The 23,949-nt window shown below is 49.5% G+C and overlaps 3 protein-coding genes across 13 annotated transcripts in view; all 3 read left to right on the forward strand.

The window, feature by feature from the left end:
* KMT2A (lysine methyltransferase 2A) overlaps nucleotides 1–8,836 on the forward strand; it is a 75,337-nt gene extending 66,501 nt beyond the window's left edge. For all 10 annotated transcript variants that reach the window (XM_032868626.1, XM_032868634.1, XM_032868628.1 and 7 more), the window contains 5 exons: nucleotides 3,567–3,741; nucleotides 3,908–4,015; nucleotides 4,453–4,536; nucleotides 4,980–5,109; nucleotides 5,616–8,836. In XM_032868626.1, coding sequence (XP_032724517.1) covers nucleotides 3,567–3,741; nucleotides 3,908–4,015; nucleotides 4,453–4,536; nucleotides 4,980–5,109; nucleotides 5,616–5,891 — 773 coding nt within the window. In that variant the 3' untranslated portion in view covers nucleotides 5,892–8,836. The remainder of the gene's footprint in view (nucleotides 1–3,566; nucleotides 3,742–3,907; nucleotides 4,016–4,452; nucleotides 4,537–4,979; nucleotides 5,110–5,615) is intronic.
* Nucleotides 8,837–11,211: 2,375 nt separating this feature from the next.
* On the forward strand, nucleotides 11,212–15,686 carry TTC36 (tetratricopeptide repeat domain 36). The gene is made up of 3 exons (XM_032869009.1): nucleotides 11,212–11,425; nucleotides 12,557–12,745; nucleotides 15,392–15,686. Exons 1-3 carry the CDS (start codon nucleotides 11,311–11,313, stop codon nucleotides 15,652–15,654), a joined length of 567 nt encoding a protein of 188 aa, XP_032724900.1. The 5' UTR covers nucleotides 11,212–11,310; the 3' UTR covers nucleotides 15,655–15,686.
* Nucleotides 15,687–16,122: 436 nt separating this feature from the next.
* On the forward strand, nucleotides 16,123–20,431 carry TMEM25 (transmembrane protein 25). Of its 2 annotated transcripts, none has more exons than XM_032868637.1 (9): nucleotides 16,123–16,301; nucleotides 16,417–16,510; nucleotides 16,781–17,092; nucleotides 17,535–17,825; nucleotides 18,026–18,157; nucleotides 18,469–18,499; nucleotides 18,653–18,753; nucleotides 18,883–18,972; nucleotides 19,099–20,431. In XM_032868637.1, exons 2-9 carry the CDS (start codon nucleotides 16,441–16,443, stop codon nucleotides 19,170–19,172), a joined length of 1,101 nt encoding a protein of 366 aa, XP_032724528.1. In that variant the 5' UTR covers nucleotides 16,123–16,301; nucleotides 16,417–16,440; the 3' UTR covers nucleotides 19,173–20,431. The 2 variants fall into 2 exon arrangements, with proteins under 2 accessions (XP_032724528.1, XP_032724529.1); XM_032868638.1 differs by having other exon boundaries at nucleotides 18,886–18,972.
* Nucleotides 20,432–23,949: the final 3,518 nt, after the last annotated feature.

A 23,949-nucleotide genomic window follows, 5' to 3' on the forward strand; every position in this document is an offset into this window, starting at 1 on the left:
AGTGGTTTTTAGTCTATTGACAGAGTTGTACAACCATCACTATTGTATAATCCAGAACATTTTCATCATCCCTGCAAGAAACCCCACTCATTAGCAGTCGTGCCTCAGTCCCAGTGCCTGGCCACCATTAAACTACTTTGTGTCTCTAGGGATTTATACGGAATCACACAATGTAGGGCTTTTTGTGCCTGGATTCTTCAGCGTAATGCTTTCAGGTTTCCTATCTGCTGTAATATTGCATTGGGACTTTATTTATTTATTTTTCCTAAACAGATTAATTTTTTTTTTAAGATTTTATTTATTTATTTGACAGAGATCACAAGTAGGCAGAGGCAGACAGAGAGAGAGGGAAGCAGGCTCCCCGCTGAGTGAGAGCCCGATGCGGGGCTCGATCCCAGGACTCTGGGATCATGACCCGAGCTGAAGGCAGAGGCTTTAACCCACTGAGCCACCCAGGCGCCCCATCCTAACCATTTTTAACTATACAGTTCAGTGGTGTTAAATGCATTCACATTGTTGAGCAACCAACCACCCATCCATCCCATAACTCTTTTTTTCTCTTGTAAAACTAAAACTCGCTATTCCCCATTTTCTCCAGCCCCTGGCAACCACCTTTATTCTTTCTGTCTCTATGATTTTGATTACTTTCAGTACCTCATGTAAGTGGACTGGCTCATCTCACTTAGCATAATTTCCTCCAGGTTCATTCATGTTGTAGCATTTTGCAAAATTTCCTTCCTTTTTAAGGCTGAATAATGTCCCATTGTATTATAGGCCACAGTTTGCTTATTGATTGATCCAGCAGTGGGTACTAGGGTTGCTTCCACATTTTAGCTATCGTGAATAATTCTCCCATGTGAATGTGAGTGTGGATATCTCAAGACCCTGCTTTCCATTTCTGGAGGGGGAGGCAGATACCCAGAAGTAGAATTGCTGGATCATGCAATAATTCCTTTTTTTTTTTTTTTTTTTTTTTTTTTGGTAAATAGTAATTCCATTTTTAGATTTTTTGAGAACTGCCATACCGTTTCCCACGGTGGTTGCACCATGTCACATCCCTGCCAGCAGTGCTAAGGGTTCTAATTTCCCCACATCCCCTGCCTTTTTGATAGAAACTCTCCAAATGGGTGTGAGATGGTATCTCATTATAGTTTTAATTTACATTTCCCTAATGATTTATGATGTTGAGCGTCTTTCCACATGCTTACTCATCATTCATAGATCATTTTTGGAAAAATACCTGTTCAGGGCCTTTTCCTATTTCTTAATCAGGCTTTGTTGTTGTTGTTGTTATGGGTGAGTTTCAGACGTTCTCTCTATATATTCTGGATATTAATCAGAGAGATGAAAAGGACTGCCTTTTAACTTTGGATAGTGTTTTGTTTGTTTTTTGTTTTTTTTTAAGATTGGTGAGGGAGATATTTAGGGGACAAGAAAGTATAATCTGGTTGGTTTTTTTTTTGTTTGTTTGTTTTTGGGTTTTGTTTTTTTTTTTTTAGATTTTATTTATTTGACAGAGAGAGAATGAAAGCAGGAGGAGAAGCAGACTCCCTACTGAGCGTAGATCCCGATTCAGGGCTCGATCCCACGACCCTAGGATTATGACCTGAGCCAAAGGCAGATGCTTAACCGACTGAGCCACCCAGGCGCCCTGAGAAAGAACAGTCATACATGGCCTTTCCCAGTCGTCACTTTGAACTGATTACTGATAATTTGTGTAAAGTCCAGCGGCTAGAGTAAGCCAGTGTCCTGAACTCCGTGTTCTCAGCCTCGCCCTGAGGAGCCGCCCTTTGTTTTTGCCAACAGGACAGAAATTTCTTTGATTTATCCATGTCCTTTACTGAAGCAACTATGAGCTTTGGAGTTAGAAAAAACAGTACAAGCTACATTTCTGCCCTTTGTGATCAATATTACATTGACTGCAAGTTAATTGACTTCTCTGAGTCTCAGTCTCCTTATCTAAAAAGAAATATATAGGGGTACCTGGCTGGCTCAGTCATCAAGCGTCTGCCTCAAGCTCAGGTCATTATCCCAGGGTTCAGGGATCGAGCCTTGCATTGGGCTCCCTGCTTGGTGGGAAGCCTGCTTCACCCTCTCCCACTCCTCCTGCTTGCTTTCCCTCTCTCGCTGTGTCTGTTTGTTAAATAAATAAGTTAAAAAAATTTTTTTAATAAATAAAAATAAAAATAAATATATAAATGTGACCTCCAGAATTTGTGGTGAGGATTAATTAAATAATAAACCTGTTGTGTCACCCTATAGTCAAATCAAAAAAATTTTTTAAAAATGAACCTGATGGGTGCCTAGGTGGCTCAGTCTGTTAAACATCTGCCTTCAGGGGCACCTGCGTGGCTCAGTGGGTTAAAGCCTCTGCCTTCGGCTCAGGTCATGGTTCCAGGGTCCTGAGATCGAGCCCTGCATCAGGCTTCCCGCTCAGCAGAGAGTCTGCTTCTCCTTCTTCCCTTCCCCCTTGCTCGTGTGCTCTCTCTCAAATAAAGTCTTGCCATACCCACTGAGCCAGCCAGGCACCCCAAACATTGCTATTTCTAGTGTCAAAGTGGGCTGGCGGTTGTTGGGATGCCCCATTCCTTTAATGAAAGAAGCCAGTCATTTCAGAAAGCCTTTCATCATCTCTGCCAGCAACTTACATAAGTGTATTTTTAGAAAATAAAAAAGAGGGGCGCCTGGGTGGCTCAGTGGGTTAAGCGGCTGCCTTTGGCTCAGGTCCTGATCCCAGTATCCTGGGATCGAGTACCACATCGGGCTCCTTGCTCAGCAAGGAGCCTGCTTCTCCCTCTACCTCTGCCTACCACTCTGCCTGCCACTCTGTCTGCCTCTCTCACTCTGTCTCACTCTCTCTCTCTCTCTCTGACAAATAAATAAATAAATAAAATCTTTAAAAAATAATAATAAATAAAAAGAAAATAAAAAAGAATCGGAAATGCTCGTTAATGGCATGAGACTGAGTAAAACACAGCATCTGTCGAGTGAATTATTCCACACATTCACTGTAACAGCACAAAAGAGAGTTCTTTGCTGGGGGTTTTTACTAACCATTCTTTTCAATTTTAGTGAGGTACCTGTGTGAGTATGAAGTTACAGAGCCCAGATACCCCATTAACCTATAAATGAAAATGGGATCATGACTGGAGCTCCAGAGCCCAAGGTTCAAACCTTGTCACACCAGCTGTGCGACCTTGGGTGTGGTATTTAAATTCTCTGAGCCTCAGTTGACTGACCTGAAAACAAAGCTGGTAATTCTTGACTCACATGGGCATTGTGACCATGAAATTAAATAATACGTATAGCCTGTCTGTGTGCATACAGAACATAGAAAATAGTTCGGTGATGTGGCTGTTTTTTAGTCTACCATGAACATTTTCCATATTGATAGCCCTGTGTCCACGTCGTCTAATGGTTCACTGCTGCTGATTCTTGGCCACACAGTAATGCGGTTCCCCGTGAGCAGCCTCTGGCAGAGTTCTTCTCTCGCCCAGGCGTTTCTTTGTACCACGCAGTTTCCCGTTGGCTGCACGATGGCTACCCTGGTGCCTTCTGTCCCACAGGTGTTAATGGTTTGAGGATGCTGGGGATTCTTCACGATGCGGTCGTGTTCCTGATTGAGCAGCTCTCTGGTGCCAAGCACTGTAGGAATTACAAATTCCGTTTCCACAAACCAGAGGAGGCCAACGAACCCCCGCTGAACCCTCATGGCTCAGCCAGGGCTGAAGTTCACCTGAGGCAAGTTCCGTTCTCTTTCCTAAGCAGCTTTGGGTCCCGATTTTATTATCTGATGACGCAGTCATTTTCCCCACGTCACCTTTGAGATTTCCAGGGTCAAAGCTGTCCTTCGCTGCTTCTGTTCAAAGCCTTTCTATTAAAGCGTGCTTCAATCTTTTGGCTCCAGGAAGTCAGCATTTGACATGTTTAACTTCTTGGCTTCCAAACACCGGCAGCCTCCTGAATACAACCCCAATGATGAGGAAGAGGAGGAGGTACAGCTGAAGTCAGCTCGGTAAGTCTTGAGTGGAGGGGGTCGTTAGGAACCCTCTTTGCTTCCCTCTGCTCTGGCTGTTCAGGCCCCCGTGCGGTTTCACTTGGATCACAATTTCCCGGGTCACATTTAAGAACACTGAACTGTGGTTTTGTATTAAAGTAGCAATAGCTGGCTGGCAGAGGAGAGGAGAAATTCAGATAACTATAACATGCAGGTTTTATTTTCTTTAACTAAACTAAACTCTGTCAGCTTTGGACGTATCCCTACCACCGTAGTTACCGCGGTCAGAAAGGACTGTGTCTATTATAGGCCTCATTTTACGAGACACTTGTTATTATACTTGGCATCGAACAAAGGGAATACTATGGTCATATTCTCTAGAAACCTTTGATCTACGACTCAAAACTGATTATTTCCTGAAGAGAATTCATGAGTAATACACCTTGTCTCTTTAGGAGGGCAACTAGTATGGACCTGCCAATGCCCATGCGTTTCCGGCACTTAAAAAAGACTTCCAAGGAGGCAGTTGGTGTCTACAGGTATGGCTAAAATTTCAGAAGGAATTATGGAAATCTAATCGTTTTCCCAAATTAAAGTGGACCAAATCATGGAGTGACCTCCTTCATTCAGTAAGTGAGGTTTTTCTAGCTGCTATTAATGGAACCTGATGTCCTAGGATCCTGCCCCTCCTTGCATTGAACAAGGAATTTAACATAGTAAACATTAAAATGTTGCTACTTCTGGTGGGCTCCCGATTGGAGAAATCTTTCATTCTTGGCCATTTGTTAGAGTAAGTAATATACTCAAATCAAGTGGGTCCAGGTTTTGTTTTTTTTTTTTTTTTTTCCTTTGCTTTCCAAGAGTCTGTCCTTCCTGGGGAACTGATAGGGCAGGAGGTTTTATTCATTTATTCATGTATTCACACAGTTTAACCTGATTTGCAAAATCGATGGCTGATCTGTTTTCCTTCTTTATGTTCTAGGTCTCCCATCCACGGCCGGGGTCTTTTTTGTAAGAGAAACATCGATGCAGGTGAGATGGTGATTGAGTATGCTGGCAACGTCATCCGCTCCATCCAGACTGACAAGCGAGAGAAGTATTATGACAGCAAGGTGAGTCTCACTTTCATTTTCCCGGTTCTGACAGTATTTGTACAGAGGGGCCATGAACTAAAAGTATGATCCCCACATCCCAAAAGAAATAGTATATTTTATGAATTCAAGCATACTTTTTTTCCCTTTCCCTTTTTTAAATTTTTTTATAATGTTTCGACATCTTTAAAATTGGTGGGCCCACGAGCAGCTCAGAATCCACCCTAAGGATTAGTATATAAGGATACTGCTCTTTGAAAGATTTGTCTGAGTGCATCCCAGGATCAGAAGCACCTAATGACACAATGTCTTAGGTTTCTCTTTCCTGTGGAGACATTAAGAAACCTCTAGTCACTGTAATGTAGGAATTTCCTAGGGAAGCATCTTGGAAGCTGAGAGAAGTCTGGACGTTTTACTGGAAGAAACTGTTTTCGTCAGCAGCTGTAGGCCCCCTCAGAGAAAGGCTGGGAGCTGTCGTCCGGCCTGAGCTGTGCCGAGTGACGAGGTCTCCCTCTCCCCCCGCGCAGGGCATCGGCTGCTACATGTTCCGCATCGATGACTCCGAGGTGGTGGACGCCACGATGCACGGAAACGCCGCACGCTTCATCAACCACTCCTGCGAGCCCAACTGCTACTCGCGGGTCATCAACATCGACGGGCAGAAGCACATCGTCATCTTCGCCATGCGCAAGATCTACCGGGGGGAGGAGCTCACCTACGACTACAAGTTCCCCATCGAGGACGCCAGCAACAAGCTGCCCTGCAACTGCGGCGCCAAGAAGTGCCGGAAGTTCCTCAACTAGAGCCGCTTCCCTTCCCCGGGTGGGAGCGCTGGGACGGGGCGCCCAGAGCCGCACCGAGGGCCTGTGCCCACAGCTAGGAGATCCAGGATGGAGCGGGCGCCGTTGAGGGGCCTCCGTGACGGCTGCGCTCCCTTACGTCCCGTATTCGCATTACACATGTGATCCTAGTCCTGGAGAGAGAGATGGGGTCTCGAAGACAAGATCCGCGACCGGCTTTGTACCGGGGCCCCTCTGATTGTGTGCTGTTACAGAGTGGTAAATGGGGTCGCAAGCAGACTTGCCTGGAAGGATCCTAGAGAGGGTTAGTCATGCGGGGAGACGGGGCCTGAGTGTCTCGTCTGAGAGAAGTTGCCATCCGCGCCTTGGGCCTTCCTCAAGCACTATAAGGCGAGGGGTCAGCCGGGGCGGTTGATTCAGAGTTGGTTGGACACCTGATAGTTTGCCAGCCGGGCTCAAGCTGTAGCCGTCTGTTGAACAGAGAAGGTCTGGTGGTTCTCCCTACTATCCTCCCACTTGAGAGTTCACTTCTGGTTGGGAGACAGGATTCTTAGCACCTTTGGTGTCAAAAGGCTGTCTTGGGGTTGTGCCAATGAATCACCAAACATGGAGCCTGTGGGCTTTAAGTGGGAGTGTTGCCCCCATGAGCCTTATCTCAGCCAATTACCTTTCTTGACAATAGGAGCGGTGTCCCTCTCATTCCTCCCCAGCCCCCCTCCAATTTCTTCGTTCCCCTGTTTCATCCCACTGCTTTCCCGTCTTTCTGGGTGGTAGAGGGGAGTGACTGCCTGCTCAAGGACACTCCCTGTCGGGCATCGTCTATGCCTGCGGAACAACCCCTGAGCCTGTGAGCACGCCCGGGGGGAAGTGGACAGGAGCCATTGGCCATAACCAGACAGAATACGGAGTTTTTATTAAAGCTCCACGGAGAGTTTTAAAGAAATATATGTAGCATGATTTTTTTAGAGGAGGAGAAAGATTATTTAAATAGGATCTGAATCATGCAACAACCAGAGTATCACAACCAGGATGACCCCTGGGTCCCAATCCCAGGACATGGTAACTTTATTTTCCCCTTGTTAAGACATAAGAAGACTTCATTTTTAAATGGTCGGTGTCCAGTTGACGGCAGAACACTAATCAGATTTCAAGGCCCAAAACTTGGGGACTAGACCACCTTGTATCGAGGGACCTCTGCCACCTGCGCAAAATCCATAGGTTAAGTAAATTAAATGACACTACTGCCCTGATTACTCCTTAGGATGTGGTCAAAACAGCATCAAATGTTTCTTCTCTTCCTTTCCCCAAGATGGTGTCCTGAACCTGTTAAATTAAGTCATTGGATTTTACTCTGTTCTGTTTACAGTTTACTATTTAAGGTTTTATAAATGTAAATATATTTTGTATATTTTTCTATGAGAAGCACTTCATAGGGAGAAGCACTTACGACGAGGCTATTTTTTAAACCGCGGTATTATCCTAATTTAAAAGAAGATCGGTTTTTAATAATTTTTTATTTTCATAGGATGAAGTTAGAGAAAAATATTCAGCTGTACACACAAAGTCTGGTTTTTCCTGCCCAACTTCCCCCTGGAAGGTGTACTTTTGTTGTTTAATGTGTAGCTTGTTTGTGCCCTGTTGACATAAACGTGTCCTGGGTTTGCTCTTTGACAATAAATGGACAAGGAAGGTCACCCTACTCCGCTGGGCCACTCCCCTCCTTCCCATGTTGAAGCTCCTCAGAAGGCTGTGGTCGTATCCTGGCACAGCAGTGTCCCCTCTCCGTCCCTGCCCTCTTTCCCTCCCTTCTGGGACTAGCTCGGAGCGGCGAGAGCTGTATACTCCATTTCCCTCATCTTGCCCTACTTCCGAGATAGCAACCAAGTTGAATGGCACCCTGACATTTTCCTCACCATCTGCCTCATCGGTCACCTCGTCCCCTTGCCCTCTGCCCACCAAGTCCTCATATCTGCAAAGAACCCACGGATCCCCCCGTGCCCTCTCGTGGGGCAGCCCGTTGAAACTGAAGCACAGTCTGACCACTCATGATAACGCAGATTCTTCTCTGCCTCTGTCGGCCACTGGGTTTCAGAGCAGTGCAGTCCAGTAGAGGGCAGGGCGCCCTTTTCTCCCACAAGAAGCCCATTCCTATGGAAGTCTAGCAAAGCAATACGACTCAGCCCTGCGCTCTCTGCCCCAGGACTCATGGCTCTGCTGTGCCTTCCACCCTGGGCTTCCTGTTCTTCCGTGACCTTAAGAACTGTGTCTGGTGGCTTTGCTGGAACATTGTCACTGTTTTTGCTGTCATGCAGGGAGCCCAGCACTGTGGCCAGGATGGCAGAGACTTCCTTGTCATCATGGAGAAGTGCCAGCAGGGGACTGGGGAAAAACACTCTACCCAGACCTCGACTCCCTTCCTCCTTTGCCCGTGAACAAGATACAGTGGCCCTAGGGGTTCCACTAGTGTCTGGTTTCCTTTATTATTGCACTGTGTGAGGTTTTTTTGTAAATCCTTCTGTTCCTTTTTTTTTTTTTTTTTTTTTTTTTTTAAGAAAAAAACCTTAAGCTGCATTTGTTACTGAAATGATTAATGCACTGATGGGTCATGAATTCACCTTGAGAAAGACCCAAAGGCCAGTCGGGGTGGGGGAAACTCAGCTAAATAGACCTAGTTACTGCCCTGCTAGGCCATGCTGTACTGTGAGCCCCCTCCTCATTCTCTTTCTACCAATCCCGAACCCTGAGGCCAGGGGAGGGACCCACATCTCTCCCTCTCTTTCCAGCTGCAGGTGGTTTGCCTTGCCTTTTCACTCCCTGTCAACCATAGAAATGAGTAATTCCTCTTCTAGCTCAGCCTTGAGTCCATTGCCAAAATTCAGCATACCTGCCAGCAACTTGGGAAATAAGCTAAGGTTTCCCTACCAGAGGGAAAGAAGGCAAAAAAACAAAAACAAACCGGCATATCTGTCTCCAAAACACCTGAGTTTGTTTTGAAAGTGACCAAGGGAATCTCCGCACATAAGTGCAGACCGAGGAACTGTGGTGGGTCATTCCCAGGAATCCCCCAAGGGGCATCCCGAATCCCTAAGGAGTCCCAGCTGCAAGCCTGGTCAGTTCTCCGTGAGCGAGCCAGCTCCGGAGAGCTTTGCTGCTAGAACCTGTTGTGGCCGCATTTCCTGGTGGCCAGTGACAACTGTGTAGCCAGAACAGCTGCATGGCGCTGACCCTACGGCCGGAACTTGGTCCCTTGGCTCCCTCTGTTACCGTCCACCACCTCCAGCACAGCCCCTCCGGTTTTTAGACCAATCACCAGAATTAAGGGGGAAGCCCTGGCAGCTATACTCTAGAAGTTTTCAACCAGATTCCTTTGCCGGGATACAGTCCGCCACCCCGCTCGCCTCTGTCAGCCACCCCGGCCAATGCAGTGAGCACCATGCAGCTCCCTTGATTTAAAATATACAACAACAACATTAAGGAAAAAAAAAAAAACAAACAAAAAAACAAAAAAAAGCCAAAAAAAAATAAAACAAAAAAAAAATCTTTTAATGAATGTATCTTTCTAAAGGACTGACATTCAATCAAATATCTGAAAATAACTAAAGGTCAAAACCTTATCAGATGTTAACTCTTAAGTTTGATTTGGGTTTTTTTTTTTTTTTTTTTAACTAGAAATCAAGTTTGGGTGTTTCTTTGTTGTTTTTTTCTTTTTAAAGGAAAAGCGGGTCATTGCAAAGGGCTGGGTGTAATTTTATGTTTCATTTCCTTCATTTTAAAGCAATACAAGGTTATTGAGCAGATGGTTTTGTGCCGAATCATGAATACCAGTCAAGTCTCACACTCTGAAAACTTGCAACTTTTTTGTTTTGGTTTTCAAATAAATATAAATATGATATATATAGGAACTAATATAGTAATGCACCATGTAACAAAGCCTAGTTCAGTCCATGGCTTTTAATTCTCTTAACACTATAGATAAGGATTGTGTTACAGTTGCTAGTTGTGGCAGGAAAACATCAGTCTGGCGCTCCTCGGATCCTCCGAAGTTGTGGGGGGACCCAAACCGCAAGGGACGGTAACACGGTCTGTTCCCAGGGTCAGAGAGGAACGCGTAAGTGGTGTCACCCGGATTTTTTCTGCCCATGAATGTTGCCAGTCAGTACCTGTACTCCTTGTTTCTCTATTTTTGGTTATGAATGTTGGGGTTACCACCTGCATTTAGGGGAAAATTGTGTTCTGTGCTTTCCTGGTATCTTGTTCTGAGGTACTCTAGTTCTGTCTTTCAACCAAGAAAATAGACTTGTGGTGTTTCTTTTATTGAACTTTTAACAGTCTCTTTAGTAAATACAGGTAGTTGAATAATTGTTTCAAAAGCTCAACAGAGGACAAGCTTCTTTTCTAGAAATAAGACATTTCTTGACAACTTTATCATGTATAACAGATCTTTTGGTTTTTTTCCTTGTGTTCTTCCAAGCTTCTGGTTAGAGAAAAAGAGAAAAAAAAAAAAAGGAAAAAATGTGTCTAAAGTCCATCAGTGTTAACTCCCTGTGACAGGGATGAAGGAAAATACTTTAATAGTTCAAAAAATAATAATGCTGAAAGCTCTCTACGAAAGACTGAATGTAAAAGTAAAAAGTGTACATAGTTGTAAAAAAAAAAAAGGAGTTTTTAAACATGTTTATTTTCTATGCACTTTTTTTTATTTAAGTGATAGTTTAATTAATAAACATGTCAAGTTTATTGCTGCACACCATCAAGCTTTCTTTTGGCTTTGGGTAGGGTGGAGAAAGGGGTAGGGCAGGGGGAGCAGCCGCCAGTGGTCTGTGGCCTGATCGCCCAGCACTAGCCAACGCCTTCTCTTTGAAGGTGGAATCATTAAACCACTCTGCCTCGCCTCCCCGGCCCACCCCACAATGACTCTCCCAACCAGGTCTTCTTCCCCTGCTTATCACTAGTTTGTGTTCAAGACCTAATTAATCCTGAATATGAGGAAGGGGTCAGGAGGACAAGCAGCTTCACCTCCCACATATTCCCCCTTTTATTATCCTGTGGGCCATCAAGAGGCCTCTGACTGATTTCATCTAGGAATATGTTAAAGGGAGAACCTGAACACCACCCTCTCTGCTTCACTCCACCTTGAGGCAGAAATTGGATTCATTTACTCTGTTCCATCTAACACTGGGGTGGGGGCGGGAAGACAGTTGAGGACTATTCTTGAATATTCTGCCAAGCCAGGGTTGCTAACCCTGAGCCAAATGAGGTTGGGTTTGCACTACAGCCAAGGAATAGAAGACACTCCTCACAGGGGATGGACCTCAAACAGAACCTCTGCCCTCCAGATAACTGGCCACCAGGCTCAGCCCCAACCCCTTCTTCCTCCCTCCTCTAGCCTGATTCACCTTCTGGGATTTGGGAGTTGAGCACCATGGGGACTCCAAATGACCAGGCAGTGTTGCAGGCCATCTTCAACCCTGACACCCCATTTGGAGACCTTACTGGGTTGGACGTGGGAGAGGAGGTGGAGGAGGAAATAGATGACGGTGAGTTAGACCTTGGACTACAGCACTCTACACTGGCTGGCCTCGGGGGGGTGGCAGAGGATGGTGGTCCCACAAGGCCCCCTTGTTCCATGACCCCTGGACGGTGATTGAGGCTGGAGTGCGAGAGGTCTGCTGACCCGTAGTGCACTGGTGGAGGCTTGGCAAGAGTTACTCTGCCAAAAGAAGCAAGTCGCGGTTTGTCTGTCCTTCAGCCCTCCTATCTCTGAACTTAACCTCGCCATTTAACTCCCCCCGTAATCCAAGCTCAGCTGTGCTGGGGGAGAGGGTGGAGGGATGCTCAACTCCCATCTTTGTCTTAACAGGGCATTTCACTCCACACAGAATGGAAGGGCAGGGGTGTTTCGGTTGAATGGTTCTGACCTAAGAATGAAGAGCCTAAGCAAGCCCAGCCCGGACCTAATCCCTCCACAGAGTGAATCCACTCCCCGGCCCTTCCTTCAGTCTCTCATGGGGCCTTATATCCCCACCAGGAATTTTTGAGGTTTTTTGTTTTTGTTTTAAGTAGGCTCTATGCCCAACATGGGGCTTGAACTCATGACCCTGAGATCAAGAGTTACATGCTCTGCCGACTGAGCCAGCCAGGCAGGCACCCTCCCCCCACCCCCATCAGGAGTTTTTAATGACCCTTGTTTCTAAAGGAGAGAAGCCTAGGTCTTAAGGAAACTTCAGTCTGAAAAGCTGAGGGATATGTCGGACATGATTTTCCTGACCCAAGTATGTCTTGGTGGTCTTCCTGTTGGAGGCAGTATAGTAGAACAAAAAGGGGCCAGGTTAAGGAGCCAGGGAGACCCGGGTTCAAATCCAAGCTGTGCGTTTAGGAGCTGTGTGATCTTGAGTAAGTCATTTAACCATGGGCTGAGTTTGGGCTTCATTCTCTTGGCAAGGAGCCGACCAAAGTCCCTTTCCCAAGTTCCTTTGGAACTTAGTGCTACCTCTCAGCCTTGGTGACCTCAGCTCCCTCTGCCTATGACACTGCGTCCGACTCCTGCTGGGACTCACATCCCAGCCCTGTTGGCTCCAGCTTGGGCCTCAGCTTTCTAAAGCCCAGAGGGTTTTGGCTTCTTGCTCTCCACCGCCTACCTGTCCCTCCTGCCTCCCTCCCCCACGCAGATGGAGTTTTCCCAAGAGCACAGTTGGAGCAGTCCAAGGCCCTGGAGCTGCAGGGGGTGATGGCTGCGGAGGCTGGCGACCTCAGCACAGCCCTGGAGAGGTTTGGCCAAGCCATCAGCCTGCTGCCAGAGAGGGCCTCTGCCTACAACAACCGGGCCCAGGCCCGCCGCCTCCAAGGAGATGTGGCAGGTGAGAGGAGATGGTCCAGGGCTTCTGCAGGGGGGCCCTGCAGTCCACAGACCAGAGCAGAAGTCCTTGTGGGGCTGGGGAATCCCTAAACTGTTCTAGAACCTATATTCTTACTTATAAAAAGAGACACCTTATGGGCCCTGCTAATCTCTTGGGGCAATTGTGAAAGAAGAGATTGAGTTCCATTTGTCTATTTAACAAACATTTAATGAGAGTTTACTATTGTAAGCAGTGGACAAGGCACTTGAGAACAAGAATACAAGACAGACTGCTTAGACCAAGCACTACGTGCAAGGCATCCAGCACTTTCCACATGAGCTATAGTAACTCAGTTGATTCTCACTACCACCCCAAAAGGTGTGTGCTGTTGTAACCTACATTTTACAGACAAAGAAACTGGAGCAGAGCTCTGGGATTTGAACTCCAGAGGGCTGGGCTCGATTCTGTGCTCTGACTGCCCTGTGATACCACTTCTCAGGAAGCTCACAATCCGGGGCCGTGGGACAGACACATAACTCTGATTATGTGTCTAATAAGTTGAGAGGGTTCAGCATGGTATCTACTCCTGAGGGGTGAGTTTTATTTTATTTTTAATTTTTTAAAGATTTTATTTATTTATTTGACAGAGAGAGACACAGCGAGGGAGGGAACACAAGCAGGGGGAGTGGGAGAGGGAGAAGCAGGCCTCCCACCCAGCAGGGAGCCTGTTGTCGGACTCAATCCCAGGACTCTGAGATCGTGACCTGAGCCGAAGGCAGATGCTTAATGACTGACTTAGCCACCCAGGCGCCTCATATTTTTCATTTTTTAAAAAAGATTTTATTTATTTATTTGACAGACAGAGATCATAAGTAGGCAGAGAGCCAGGCAGAGAGAGAGGGGGAAGCAGACTCCCCGCTGAGCAGAGAGCCCGATGTGAGGCTCGATCCCAGGACCCCGAGATCATGACCTGAGCCGAGGGCAGAGGCTTTAACCCACAGAGCCACCCAGGCGCCCCATATTTTTCATTTTTAAAAAAGATTTTATTTTATTTGAGTGAGAGAGAGCACAGGGAGGGGCAGAGGGAGACGGAGCAGACTTCTTGCAGAGCAGGGAGCCTGTTGGGGGGCTTGACCCCAGGATCAGGACCTGAGCCAAAGGCAGAGACTTAACTGACTGAGACACGCAGGTACCCCAAGGGGTGAGTTTGAAAGAGTGAGTAGGAGGTAGCTGGATGGAGGGGACAGAGTGGGAGAGGGCATAGCCTGTAGAGAGACCAAGAGTCATGGAGTCAGACCAGTGAAAAGGTACAGGGAACTTCAGATCTCCAGGCTGGCTGGAACGGGGAGGGTGAAGGGTAGCGTAGAGCCTGCAGAAGTGAATAGGGGCCTGATGGTGAAGAACCTGGAAAGTTAGGCAGAGGTTGCACCGTGCCTTGAAAACATGGGAAATCATTAAAGGATTCGAACTGGGGAGCAACTGGATCAAACTTGCTCCTCTTGGGTTACTCTGGAATGGGGACAATGAGATACGGCCATGCTGGCGACAATACTGTGAAGGAATGCCAGCCTAGGGGCAGTGGACTCCACTCCGGGAACAGCGGGGAATCAAGGACCCCCCTTTCCAAGCTTTGTTCCCTGGCTGTGAGGGCAGGGTGAGGCTAGGCTCTAAGAGCAGCCAAGGACAGTCTGCAGACAAAACCCCAGACAGGAACAGAGGTGATTGATACTTCCTGCAAAGAGTTTTCGATTCCTCCAGACCAGCTCCTCAGAGGGACCCCCAGGAACACTGCCATCAGAGAGCTTCTTAACCATCTGGGTGGCCTGGGGAGCACAGCCCCTGCTGGGTTCTGGGCTCAAAATACACAGAGGCAGGACAGAGATGGGTGTCTCTGTAGGATGATGCTGGAGTTCCTCCAGAGCCCTGACAGCAATTCCAACAGGAGAGCATGAGTGAACTCAGGCAGAGCCCAAAATTGCTGCTGGGCTCTAAGCTACACACACACCAGCTGGCTGCCTGAGATCGAGTTCAGAGTTCTAATGCCAAATCCAAGTATTTTATGAGAATGATAAACATAAAAATGTCCATGTCTAGGGCCAACTCTGGCTCCTTTAATGAAATACCGAATACTAAATTTGGATACAATATAATGAAGATCGTGGAGATGATGAATGAGGAAAGGCAGTCGGAAGGAGAACAGGTTTAAAGCATACAATGAATGAAAGGAGAGAAACGCCTTCAAAAGGAAAAGAAAGAGAAATGAATTTTATTGTATTCGTGAGAAATGATTATCAGCACATTATCATTTTTTAAGACTCTGAGATTCAGAGTCAGCCACCTGGCACAGGGTAGATGCTCAATAGCGTACGAGTGGAATACACTGCCTGCTACTGCGGGACCATGGGCCAGATTCATGAACCAGTGACCACTCAGAACCGTCCCAGCACCCGTCGTGTTTTGGTGTATTGGGTGGTGAAAAGTAGTAGGGACTTTAGTCCCAGCTCTGCCACTATAGACAGACTGTGCAGCCCAGGGCAAGTCTTGCCACCTTCTGCAGTCTGCATCGGTGCGATGGGAGCAAGGATACTGAGGAGCAAGAGCCGGCGGGCTGGAGGTGGCCGAGCCCCGGGGCCGCCGTTCTGACTCTCCCGCCCGTCTGTCCCGCAGGCGCCCTGGAGGACCTGGAGCGCGCCGTGACGCTGAGCGGCGGCCGGGGCCGCGCCGCACGCCAGGGCTTCGTGCAGCGCGGGCTCCTGGCGCGGCTGCAGGGCCGGGACGACGACGCCCGCAAGGACTTCGAGCGGGCGGCGCGGCTGGGCAGCTCGTTCGCGCGGCGCCAGCTGGTGCTGCTCAACCCCTACGCCGCGCTGTGCAACCGCATGCTGGCCGACGTGATGAGGCAGCTGCGCGGGCCCTGCAACGGCCGCTGAGCCGCACCAATAAAGCTACTTGCTCTCCCCGACTCTCGCTGGTGTCTGCGTCCAGCCGCCGGTCCCCCAGCCGCAGCGCACTCCTTGGTCAGCCGTGGTCCAGACAAGGGGCGGGGGCGGGGGCGGGGCGGTGCCTGTGGGGGCGGGGCTGGCCAGCCGGGCTCGGGCGTTGATTGGCTCCGCCTGGCACCGCCCCGTCCCGCCGCGAACCGCAGCGCCCCGCAGACCTGAGCAGTCGCTCGTGCTGAGCGCGGGGCGGGCTTAAGGTGAGGCGCGCTGGGGGCGGGCCTGCCGCACGCTTCCCCCCCCCACCCGCCCCCCCGCCAGGACCCCCGCTGCTCCGGCCCGCTTCCGCCTGGTCCCGGGAGGGTGGGAAGCGGGCGTGGGGCTGCTGGATGGCAGGGGGAAGGAGCAAGGGAGGGACTGGCCGGGAAGACGGTCCCTTGGCGGGGGCGCGTCGCCCCGCGAGTCTGCGTGTGTGCGTGCGAGTGTCGGGCCCGGTGCGGGCTGCGCGGCGGCGCGCAGTCTCTGCGCCAGCGGGCCGGAGCCTGTTTGCCCCCGGGAGACGGCGCCCGGTTCTGCGCCCGTCGGTGTGTGCTGGCTGGGCTCCGGCCTTTGCCTGGGCGTCCTTGGCTTCGCCACTGCGGGTCAGTCTCCATCTGTGTGTCGGTGCACGGTTTATTTTTGTTTTTGGAGAGAAAATTCCTAGAGGAATGCCCGAGCCTGCCTGCGGTCACCAGGCCCACCCCCTTGTCTCGGCAGCCTGGGGCCTAGGCCTGAGGGACCATGGCACTACCCCCGGGCCCAGCTGCCCTCCCGCACACGCTGCTGCTCCTGCCAGCCCTTCTGAGCTCAGGTACACCCCCGTTCACCCCTTGGCGAAGCCATTCTGGGGGCAAGCCACTCTCTCTCCCCTCACCTTGGGTTTGGATACCTACTTCAGGCCGCAGAGCACCAGAGCTGGGTTCCCCTCACCCACCCACCCACGGCCCAGCCAGTTCCTCGTGAGCGAACCTAGGTGCTCCGGCTCTTGGGCAGCCACCCCTCCGTAACAGGATGTCATGCTGGTCACAGACCAGTTCCACCCCTCCCCCAGCTCTCCCCAGAACCCCCTGCTGTGTTCCAGGTTGGGGGGAATTGGCACCGGAAATTGATGGTCAGACCCGGGCCGAGCTGGCACTTCGGGAGAACGAGCGGCACGCCTTCACCTGCCGGGTGGCAGGGGGGCCTGGAATCCCCCGATTGGCCTGGTACCTGGATGGACAGCTGCAGGAGGCCAGCACCTCGAGACTGCTGAGCGTGGGCGGGGAGGCCTTCTCCGGAGGCACCAGCACCTTCACCGTTACTGCCCAGAGGGCCCAGCATGAGCTTAATTGCTCCTTGCAGGACCCCGGCAGTGGCCGGTCAGCCAATGCCTCCGTCATCCTCAATGTGCAATGTGAGTGCCCCTGAGGTGGGCAGGGACAGAGGTTCCCTGCCTGAAGACCCCCAGCAGCCACCAGGCAGGTGGTCTGATAGACCCCTTAATAAGCACTTTGCAAGTATTAACTCACATTATCCTCAGGATATTCCTGTGAGGTAGTTATTATGGTTAACCCCATTTTACAAGGGAGAAAACTGAGCCACAGATTGGTTAAGTATTATGTCTGCAGTCCTACAGCTAGTAAGCAGAGCCAGGATTCAAATCCAGATATTTCGGTTTTAGTGATTTTACTGTTAATCACTGTGAAATGCTGCCTCTGAGGGAGACCCAGCCATCCTGTTTCCCAGTGCCCCCTTGAGAAGAGATCCAAGCTCCTGGCTCCCTTCTGGGTTTGGGAAGAAAGGGCAAGGAGTCTGAGGGCTGTGGTGAAAGTATATTGGCTTCTCCTTTGCACCAGTTAAACCAGAGATTGCCCAGGTCGGGGCCAAGTACCAGGAAGCTCAGGGTCCAGGCCTCCTGGTTGTCCTTTTTGCTCTGGTGCGTGCCAACCCACCTGCCAATGTGACCTGGATCGACCAGGATGGGCCGGTGACTGTCAACGCCTCCGACTTCCTGGTGCTGGACGCCCAGAACTACCCTTGGCTCACCAACCACACTGTGCAGCTGCAGCTCCGAAGCCTGGCCCACAACCTCTCTGTGGTGGCCACCAATGATGTGGGTGTCACCAGCGCCTCGCTTCCGGCCCCGGGTGAGCATTGCCAGCAACTGGCCCAACACAGCCTCGGGTGGGGCATGATCACAGTACAGAAATGAGAAGACTGTTGCCCTCTGGTGAGTCTTGTGAACGGGCTGTGCTGACCACCTCGGGCAAGGACAGAATGGTACCTGTGGCATCTCTGAGGTGGGGGCCCCTTCCCACTTGGAACCTAACCAGAGAACACCTTGCAGGGCTTCTGGCCACCCGAGTGGAAGTGCCACTGCTAGGCATCGTTGTGGCTGGAGGGCTTGCGCTGGGCACCCTGGTGGGGTTCAGCACCTTGGTGGCCTGCCTGGTCTGCAGGAAAGAGAAGAAGACCAAAGGTAGGGCCAAAGCAGTGGGGTGGGGGGCGAGGGTGGCTGAGGAGCAGGGAGAAGGAGAGGGAGAAGCAGCAAGGGCAGCACGTGGGGCTTGGCAAGTCAGGTCATCTCTGACGAGTGGCAGAACGGGTCTTCCTGGGCATGTCCCCGGGGAAAACCTGATGCAACTCAGAGCAGGCCTGGGCACTGGGGACCCAGTCTGTCCCAGATCTAGGAGAGATCCCTTGCCTGAGGGTCCTGGGTGTGAAAGGGCATGGGGCAGAGCCCCGAGTGGGTGGGCTCCCTAAGAAAGTGTGTGGTTTCTTTCTCCCTAGGCCCCTCCCGGCGCCCATCCCTGATCTCTAGGTAACTTCCTGGGGCTGGCTGGCTGGGCGGGACTGAGATACAGCATGGGGACAGCTGGAAACCGCGGGTCTCCCTAGTTCTGGAAGGGACCCCAAAGCAGGAATCTGGGCCTGCTGGAGCCAGGGCACATCCCAGGCTCTGTCTGCCCTGTAGTGACTCCAACAACCTGAAACTCAACAACGTGCGGCTGCCACGGGAGAACATGTCGCTCCCGTCCAACCTTCAGCTCAATGACCTCACTCCGGATCTCAGAGGTACACCCTCTGTCTGCCCCAACTTTACCTTCAGAGGTGCTTCTGAGGCAAAGAGAGAACCTCGTACTTGAGGGGTTAGGCCCTATCAGGCACACTCCTCATCCTGGGCACCCACCCTGTGTCACCCATCAGGGAAGCCAGTGGAACGGCAGATGGCTCCGAATAACAGCCGGCCGGAGCTGCTGGACCCGGAGCCTGGCGGCCTCCTCACCAGCCGAGGTACTGGGACATGGGCGCGCCCCCACCCCCAGCCCTGATGCTTCTGCCGGAGGCCTCTTGAGTCTCCATGGGCAGCTTCCAGGCGGTGAGTCTCACTGCGTCTCATGGGCATCTTTGCACCTGCAGGTTTCATCCGGCTCCCCATGCTGGGCTATATCTATCGAGTGTCCAGTGTGAGCAGTGATGAGATCTGGCTCTGAGTGGGGCAAGATGGGGGGTAACTTCTTGGCTCCTGGGCACCCCCCCAACGGCCACCTCTGCCTGGCCCTATTGCCACTGGGAAGAGGTCATGCCCCTGCTGCTTTGGCTTGCCCTCCTGGCTGAAGCACCCTCTGTGTCATCCACATGACGTTTGTCACTGGGATCTGACCCTCAGGGGCACAGGTGTCTTGGCAGAGCCTCCATCTGGACCTCAGCCCCTTGTTCTACCTCAGGTAGGGGGGCCTTCAGGCGCGTGCACCCCGGCAGCTGGAGCTCTTTGTGCAGGTGTGTGTGCGGTGGTCTGGCCTCTTAGTGTGGTCTGGCCCTGCTGGCCTGGGCCTGCTTGGGCCACACACCAGTAGTCGTAGCACTTTGTACAGCAGGCATGGGGCATTCCCGGTGTGGGGGCAGGGAGGGCCCTGCATGTCTTCAGTTTCCTCTCCATGCTGTGCAGCTTTGTTCTCTCAGGGAAAATTTAGGACCCTGATAGCTTTATCGAACCAAACTGCCCTTTGCATGGGAACCAACCCCTGGCCCGGGGGCAGGGGCCAAGCACAAATTTTGCTGCATACCTCTCTGCCCTTTTCTTGTCTTCGTCTCCTCTGGGGCACTGTACATTATACTTTGGACCTTCTGCATTTCTCCACTGGGCGCTGGACTTCTCCATCGACCTAAGCCTGGCAGTGCCAGGGCCCGGTGTTAGCACAAGTCAGGAGGAAAAGAGGGAGGCACGAAGTCCAGTGGCACCCCCAGCAGCACGTAGCTATGCATCTTTTTCTTACGGTGTTGGTTGGCACTTTAAGCACATCCCCTAGGTAGGGGGTTAGGGAGCACTCCAGGGCCTTCTCTGTGGTTTCCCCAAGTCTGGCCTTCCTCTGATTCACTGTGAGTGCCCTGAGCCCTCAACCTATCTTCACAAACCCCCACCATGGGACCCCATTGACCAGCCCCTAACTGCCTCATCAGCAGGAAGCCCCGTTCTTCCTGTCCCACCGTTGGTTCTTCAGGGGCTGGTGATAGTGGCCCATTATTTGACATAGCTAGAAGCTTTTAGGGCAACATGGAAAAAGAGGGGGGAACCACATACCCCAAAACAATGTAAGAACTCTTTGGAAAGCAACTTGGAAATAGCAAATTATTATAGTGCAGAGTATATTTTTCCCTTGTTGATAACTTGTTTTATAGTTTTTTTCATGTTACTGCCTAGGACAGTGCTGAGCACACAATAAATTTAATAAACTTGGCTGAGTGAATGTTATATGTCTGTTTCATTTCTTCATAGATGGTTCTAAAACAAAATCTTTGTATCCTACAGAAAGTAGGGGAAACACCTGTGTACCCACTACTCAATTCTGTTGAATCGTCTCGTTTTACTTTGTTTGCTCCAGAACTTTTATTTTTAAAAAAGAATAATGCTGTTTCTTTAATTACACTGTTCTCGGTGGCAGGGCTGGCGTTTTCGTTTTCGGGAGTGCCAGAGCAGGATTAGAGGTACAGAAGGCTCAGACTAGGCTGTGATTTAAAAAAAAAAAAAAATTCTGGAGAATCATACGGGGAAAAAAAAAGACTAGAAATGAGATTTTTTTTTTTTTTAAAGATTTTATTTATTCAACAGAGAGATCACAAGTAGGCAGAAAGGCAGGCAGAGAGAGAGGGGAAAGCAGTCTCCCTGCTGAGCAGAGAGCCCGATGTGGGGCTTGATCCCAGGACCCTGAGATCATGACCTGAGCTGAAGGCAGAGGCTTAACCCACTGCACCACACAGGTGCCCCGAGAGGAGATTTTTTTTTTTTTAAGATTTTATTTATTGATTTGACAGAGAGAGATCACAAGTAGACAGAGAGGCAGGCAGAGAGAGAGAGAGGGAAGCAGGCTCCCTGCTGAGCAGAGAGCCCTATGAGGGGCTTGATCCCAGGACCCTGAGATCATGACCTGAGCTGAAGGCAGAGGCTTAACTCACTGCGCCACCCAGGTGCCCCGAGAGGAGATTTTTGAGGACAAATTTATATCCTTTTCTGAGCAACAGGTCGGCTTGCCTTGCATAGCTCTGGGTTTTCTTCCCTGCTCTCTGGCTTCTCTCTTGTTCAGTAGGGTGTCTGCTCCATGGAAGTGGCCGAGGCCACTGCCCCAGTCTCTACTGGTTTTTGCATGTAAGCGGCTTTGTGGCCCCAGGACGTTTAGAAGCCAGGGTGCCTCTCTGGTGACGGTCGTCCACTGTTTCCTTTGAGAGGTCCTGGAGCCCCTTCCTTGGTGGTTCTTTGGCAAGGCTACAAGCCCTGTGCTCCTCTCAGCTGCTCCCACCTTTCAGCAAAAAGGTGGGTTCTTCGGGCAAATCCATCCTCGCAAGTGTTTGTTTGCAAAGGGGTGGACTTTGAAACTAGTGTTCCAGTTCTCCCTTAGATCAGAATCCTTGTCCCTTTGTCGGGTCCCGGACACCTTGGAGAGTTTGATGAAAGGTAAAGACTCCTTTCTGAGAAATGCAGAGGAAGAAGGCCTGCTCACTCTGCAGGTCAAAGCCCACAAATTACAACTTGGGCGAACCTTGAGAACTTGCTGAATGAAAGCAGCCAAATCCAGGAGACCGTTTGTGACTCCATTTATGTGAAATGCCCAAAATGGGCAAATCTGCAGAGACAGAATAGGTTCATGTTGCCTGGGACTAGAGGGAGGGAAGAATGGGGAATGGCTGCTAATGAATATGGGGTTCTTTTGGGGGTGATGAAAATGTTCTGGAATTAGTGGTGATTGATGCACAATGTTGATAACTTGTTTATCAACAGATCAGAAACCACCCAACTAACTATACACTCTATAAGGGTGAACTTTATGAAGTACAAATTATGTCTCAATAAAGCTGTACTTTGTTTTAAAATTTTATCTTTTAATTTTTTTAGGATTTTTTTTTAATCCATTTGAGAGAGGGAGAGGGAGAAGCAGCCTCCCCACCAAGCAGGAGCCCGATGCGGGGCTTGATCCCAGGACCCTGAGATCATGACCTGAGCCAAAGGCAGATGCCTAACCAACTGAGCCACCCAGATGCCCCTGTACTTTTTTTTTAAGTGTACTCACCCCCCAACATGGGGTTTGAAACTCATGATCCCGAGGTCAGGAATTGCATGTTCTACCAACTGAGCCAGCTAGGCACCCCAATAAAGCTGTAGTTTTAAAAACCATCAAATGGTTGGTGCACCTGGGTGGCTCAGTTGGTAAAACATCTGCCTTTGGTTCAGGTCCTGACCCAGGGTCCTGGAATTGAGTTCAACATTGGATTCCCTGGTCAGTGGGGAGTCTGTTTCTCCCTCTGCCTCAACATGGCACCATCCCCGCTAGTGCTCTCTGGCTCTCTCTCAAATAAATAAAACATATTTTTAAAGATTTCATCTATTCATTTGAAAGAGAGACAGAGAGAGTACAAGAAGAGGGGGAGACAAAGGGAGCAGGGAGCCAGATTGGGGCTCAATTCCAGGACCTGGAGACCATGACCTGAGCTAAAGGCAGACACCCAATCATCTGAGCCACCCAGACACCCCATAAATAAAATATTTTTTTAAAAGTCATCAATGGTAACTTGATTTGTACATTTCACTATAAATTTCACCTGACAAAACATAAATATTGAATTCCAGGTAATTATATGCATGCCAAAGTATTTAGGGGTAAAGTGCATTGATGTCTGCAACTTCCTTTGGGATGTATCCAAAAAAAAGATTTATAGGGATACCTGGGTGGGTCAGTCCGTTAAGCTTCTGCCTTCAGCTCAGGTCATGATCTCAGGGTCCTGGGATCAAACCCTGCATCAGGCTCCCTGCTCAGTGGGGAGCCTGCTTCTCTTTCTCCCTCTGTGCCTCCCCCTGCTTGTATTCTCTCTCTCTCTGTCTCTCTCAAATAAAATTTTTTAAAAAGTTAAAAATAAAAATAAACTCTACTCCATTGTGGGGTTCAAACTAACAACCCTGAGATCCAAAGTCTCATAATTACTGACTTGAGCCAGCCAGGTACCCCACTTAGGTACTTTTTTAAAATTTTTAATTATTTATTTGAGAGAGAGGGAGAGAAAAAGTATGAAGGGAGGGGCAGAGGGAGAGAACAGACTGCTGAGCACGGAGCCTGAACCAGGGCTTGACCTCACACCCTGAGATCATGACCTGAGCTGAAATCAAAGAGTTGATGCCTAACTGACTGAGCCCTCCTAGGCACCCCCCTTAGGTACTTTTTTAAAAAATTGAAGTATAATTAACAGAGAGTGGCATATTAGTTTCTGGCATACGACATACTGATTTAACAATTCTATACATTACTCAATGGTTATCCAATTTGTTGGCACACAGTTGTTCATAGTACTCTACTTCTTATTTATTTTTTAAGATTTTATTTATTTATTTGACAGAGAGAGAGTGAGAGAGGGAACACAAACGGGAGGAGTGGGAGAGGGGGAAGCAGGCTCCCCCCGATGTGGGGCTCGATCTCAGGACCCTGGGATCGTGACCACAGTCAAATGCAGACTATGACTGAGCCCCCAGGCACCCGCAGGCACTCCTCTATTTTCTATTCCTGTGGAATTGATAGTACTATCCCCACATTCATTTCTGATTTTAGTTATTTGAATCTTTTTTTTTTTAGACAATTTGGCTAAGGCTTTTCAATTTTTTTTAAATGTTATTTTTTGTCTCTTTTTCTTTAATTTTTAAAAAGGATTTAATTTATTTGAGAGAGTGAAAGTAAGAGAGATCACAGAGGGAGAGGGAGAAGCAGACTTGCTGCTGGGCAGGGAGCCCAA

The sequence above is a fragment of the Lontra canadensis genome, unplaced genomic scaffold (assembly GCF_010015895.1).
Source record: "Lontra canadensis isolate GAN:19392208 unplaced genomic scaffold, GSC_riverotter_1.0 scaffold36, whole genome shotgun sequence".
In the NCBI taxonomy this organism is placed as follows: domain Eukaryota; kingdom Metazoa; phylum Chordata; class Mammalia; order Carnivora; family Mustelidae; genus Lontra; species Lontra canadensis.

Coding starts and splice junctions, on each gene's coding strand:
- TTC36 (XM_032869009.1), top strand. CDS start 11,311: ATGGGGACTCCAAATGACCAGGCAGTGTTGCAGGCCATCTTCAACCCT. Junction 11,426..12,556: donor GGAGGAGGAAATAGATGACG/GTGAGTTAGACC, acceptor TCCCCCACGCAG/ATGGAGTTTTCCCAAGAGCA. Junction 12,746..15,391: donor CCTCCAAGGAGATGTGGCAG/GTGAGAGGAGAT, acceptor TCTGTCCCGCAG/GCGCCCTGGAGGACCTGGAG.
- TMEM25 (XM_032868637.1), top strand. CDS start 16,441: ATGGCACTACCCCCGGGCCCAGCTGCCCTCCCGCACACGCTGCTGCTC. Junction 18,158..18,468: donor GAAAGAGAAGAAGACCAAAG/GTAGGGCCAAAG, acceptor CTTTCTCCCTAG/GCCCCTCCCGGCGCCCATCC. Junction 18,500..18,652: donor CGCCCATCCCTGATCTCTAG/GTAACTTCCTGG, acceptor TCTGCCCTGTAG/TGACTCCAACAACCTGAAAC.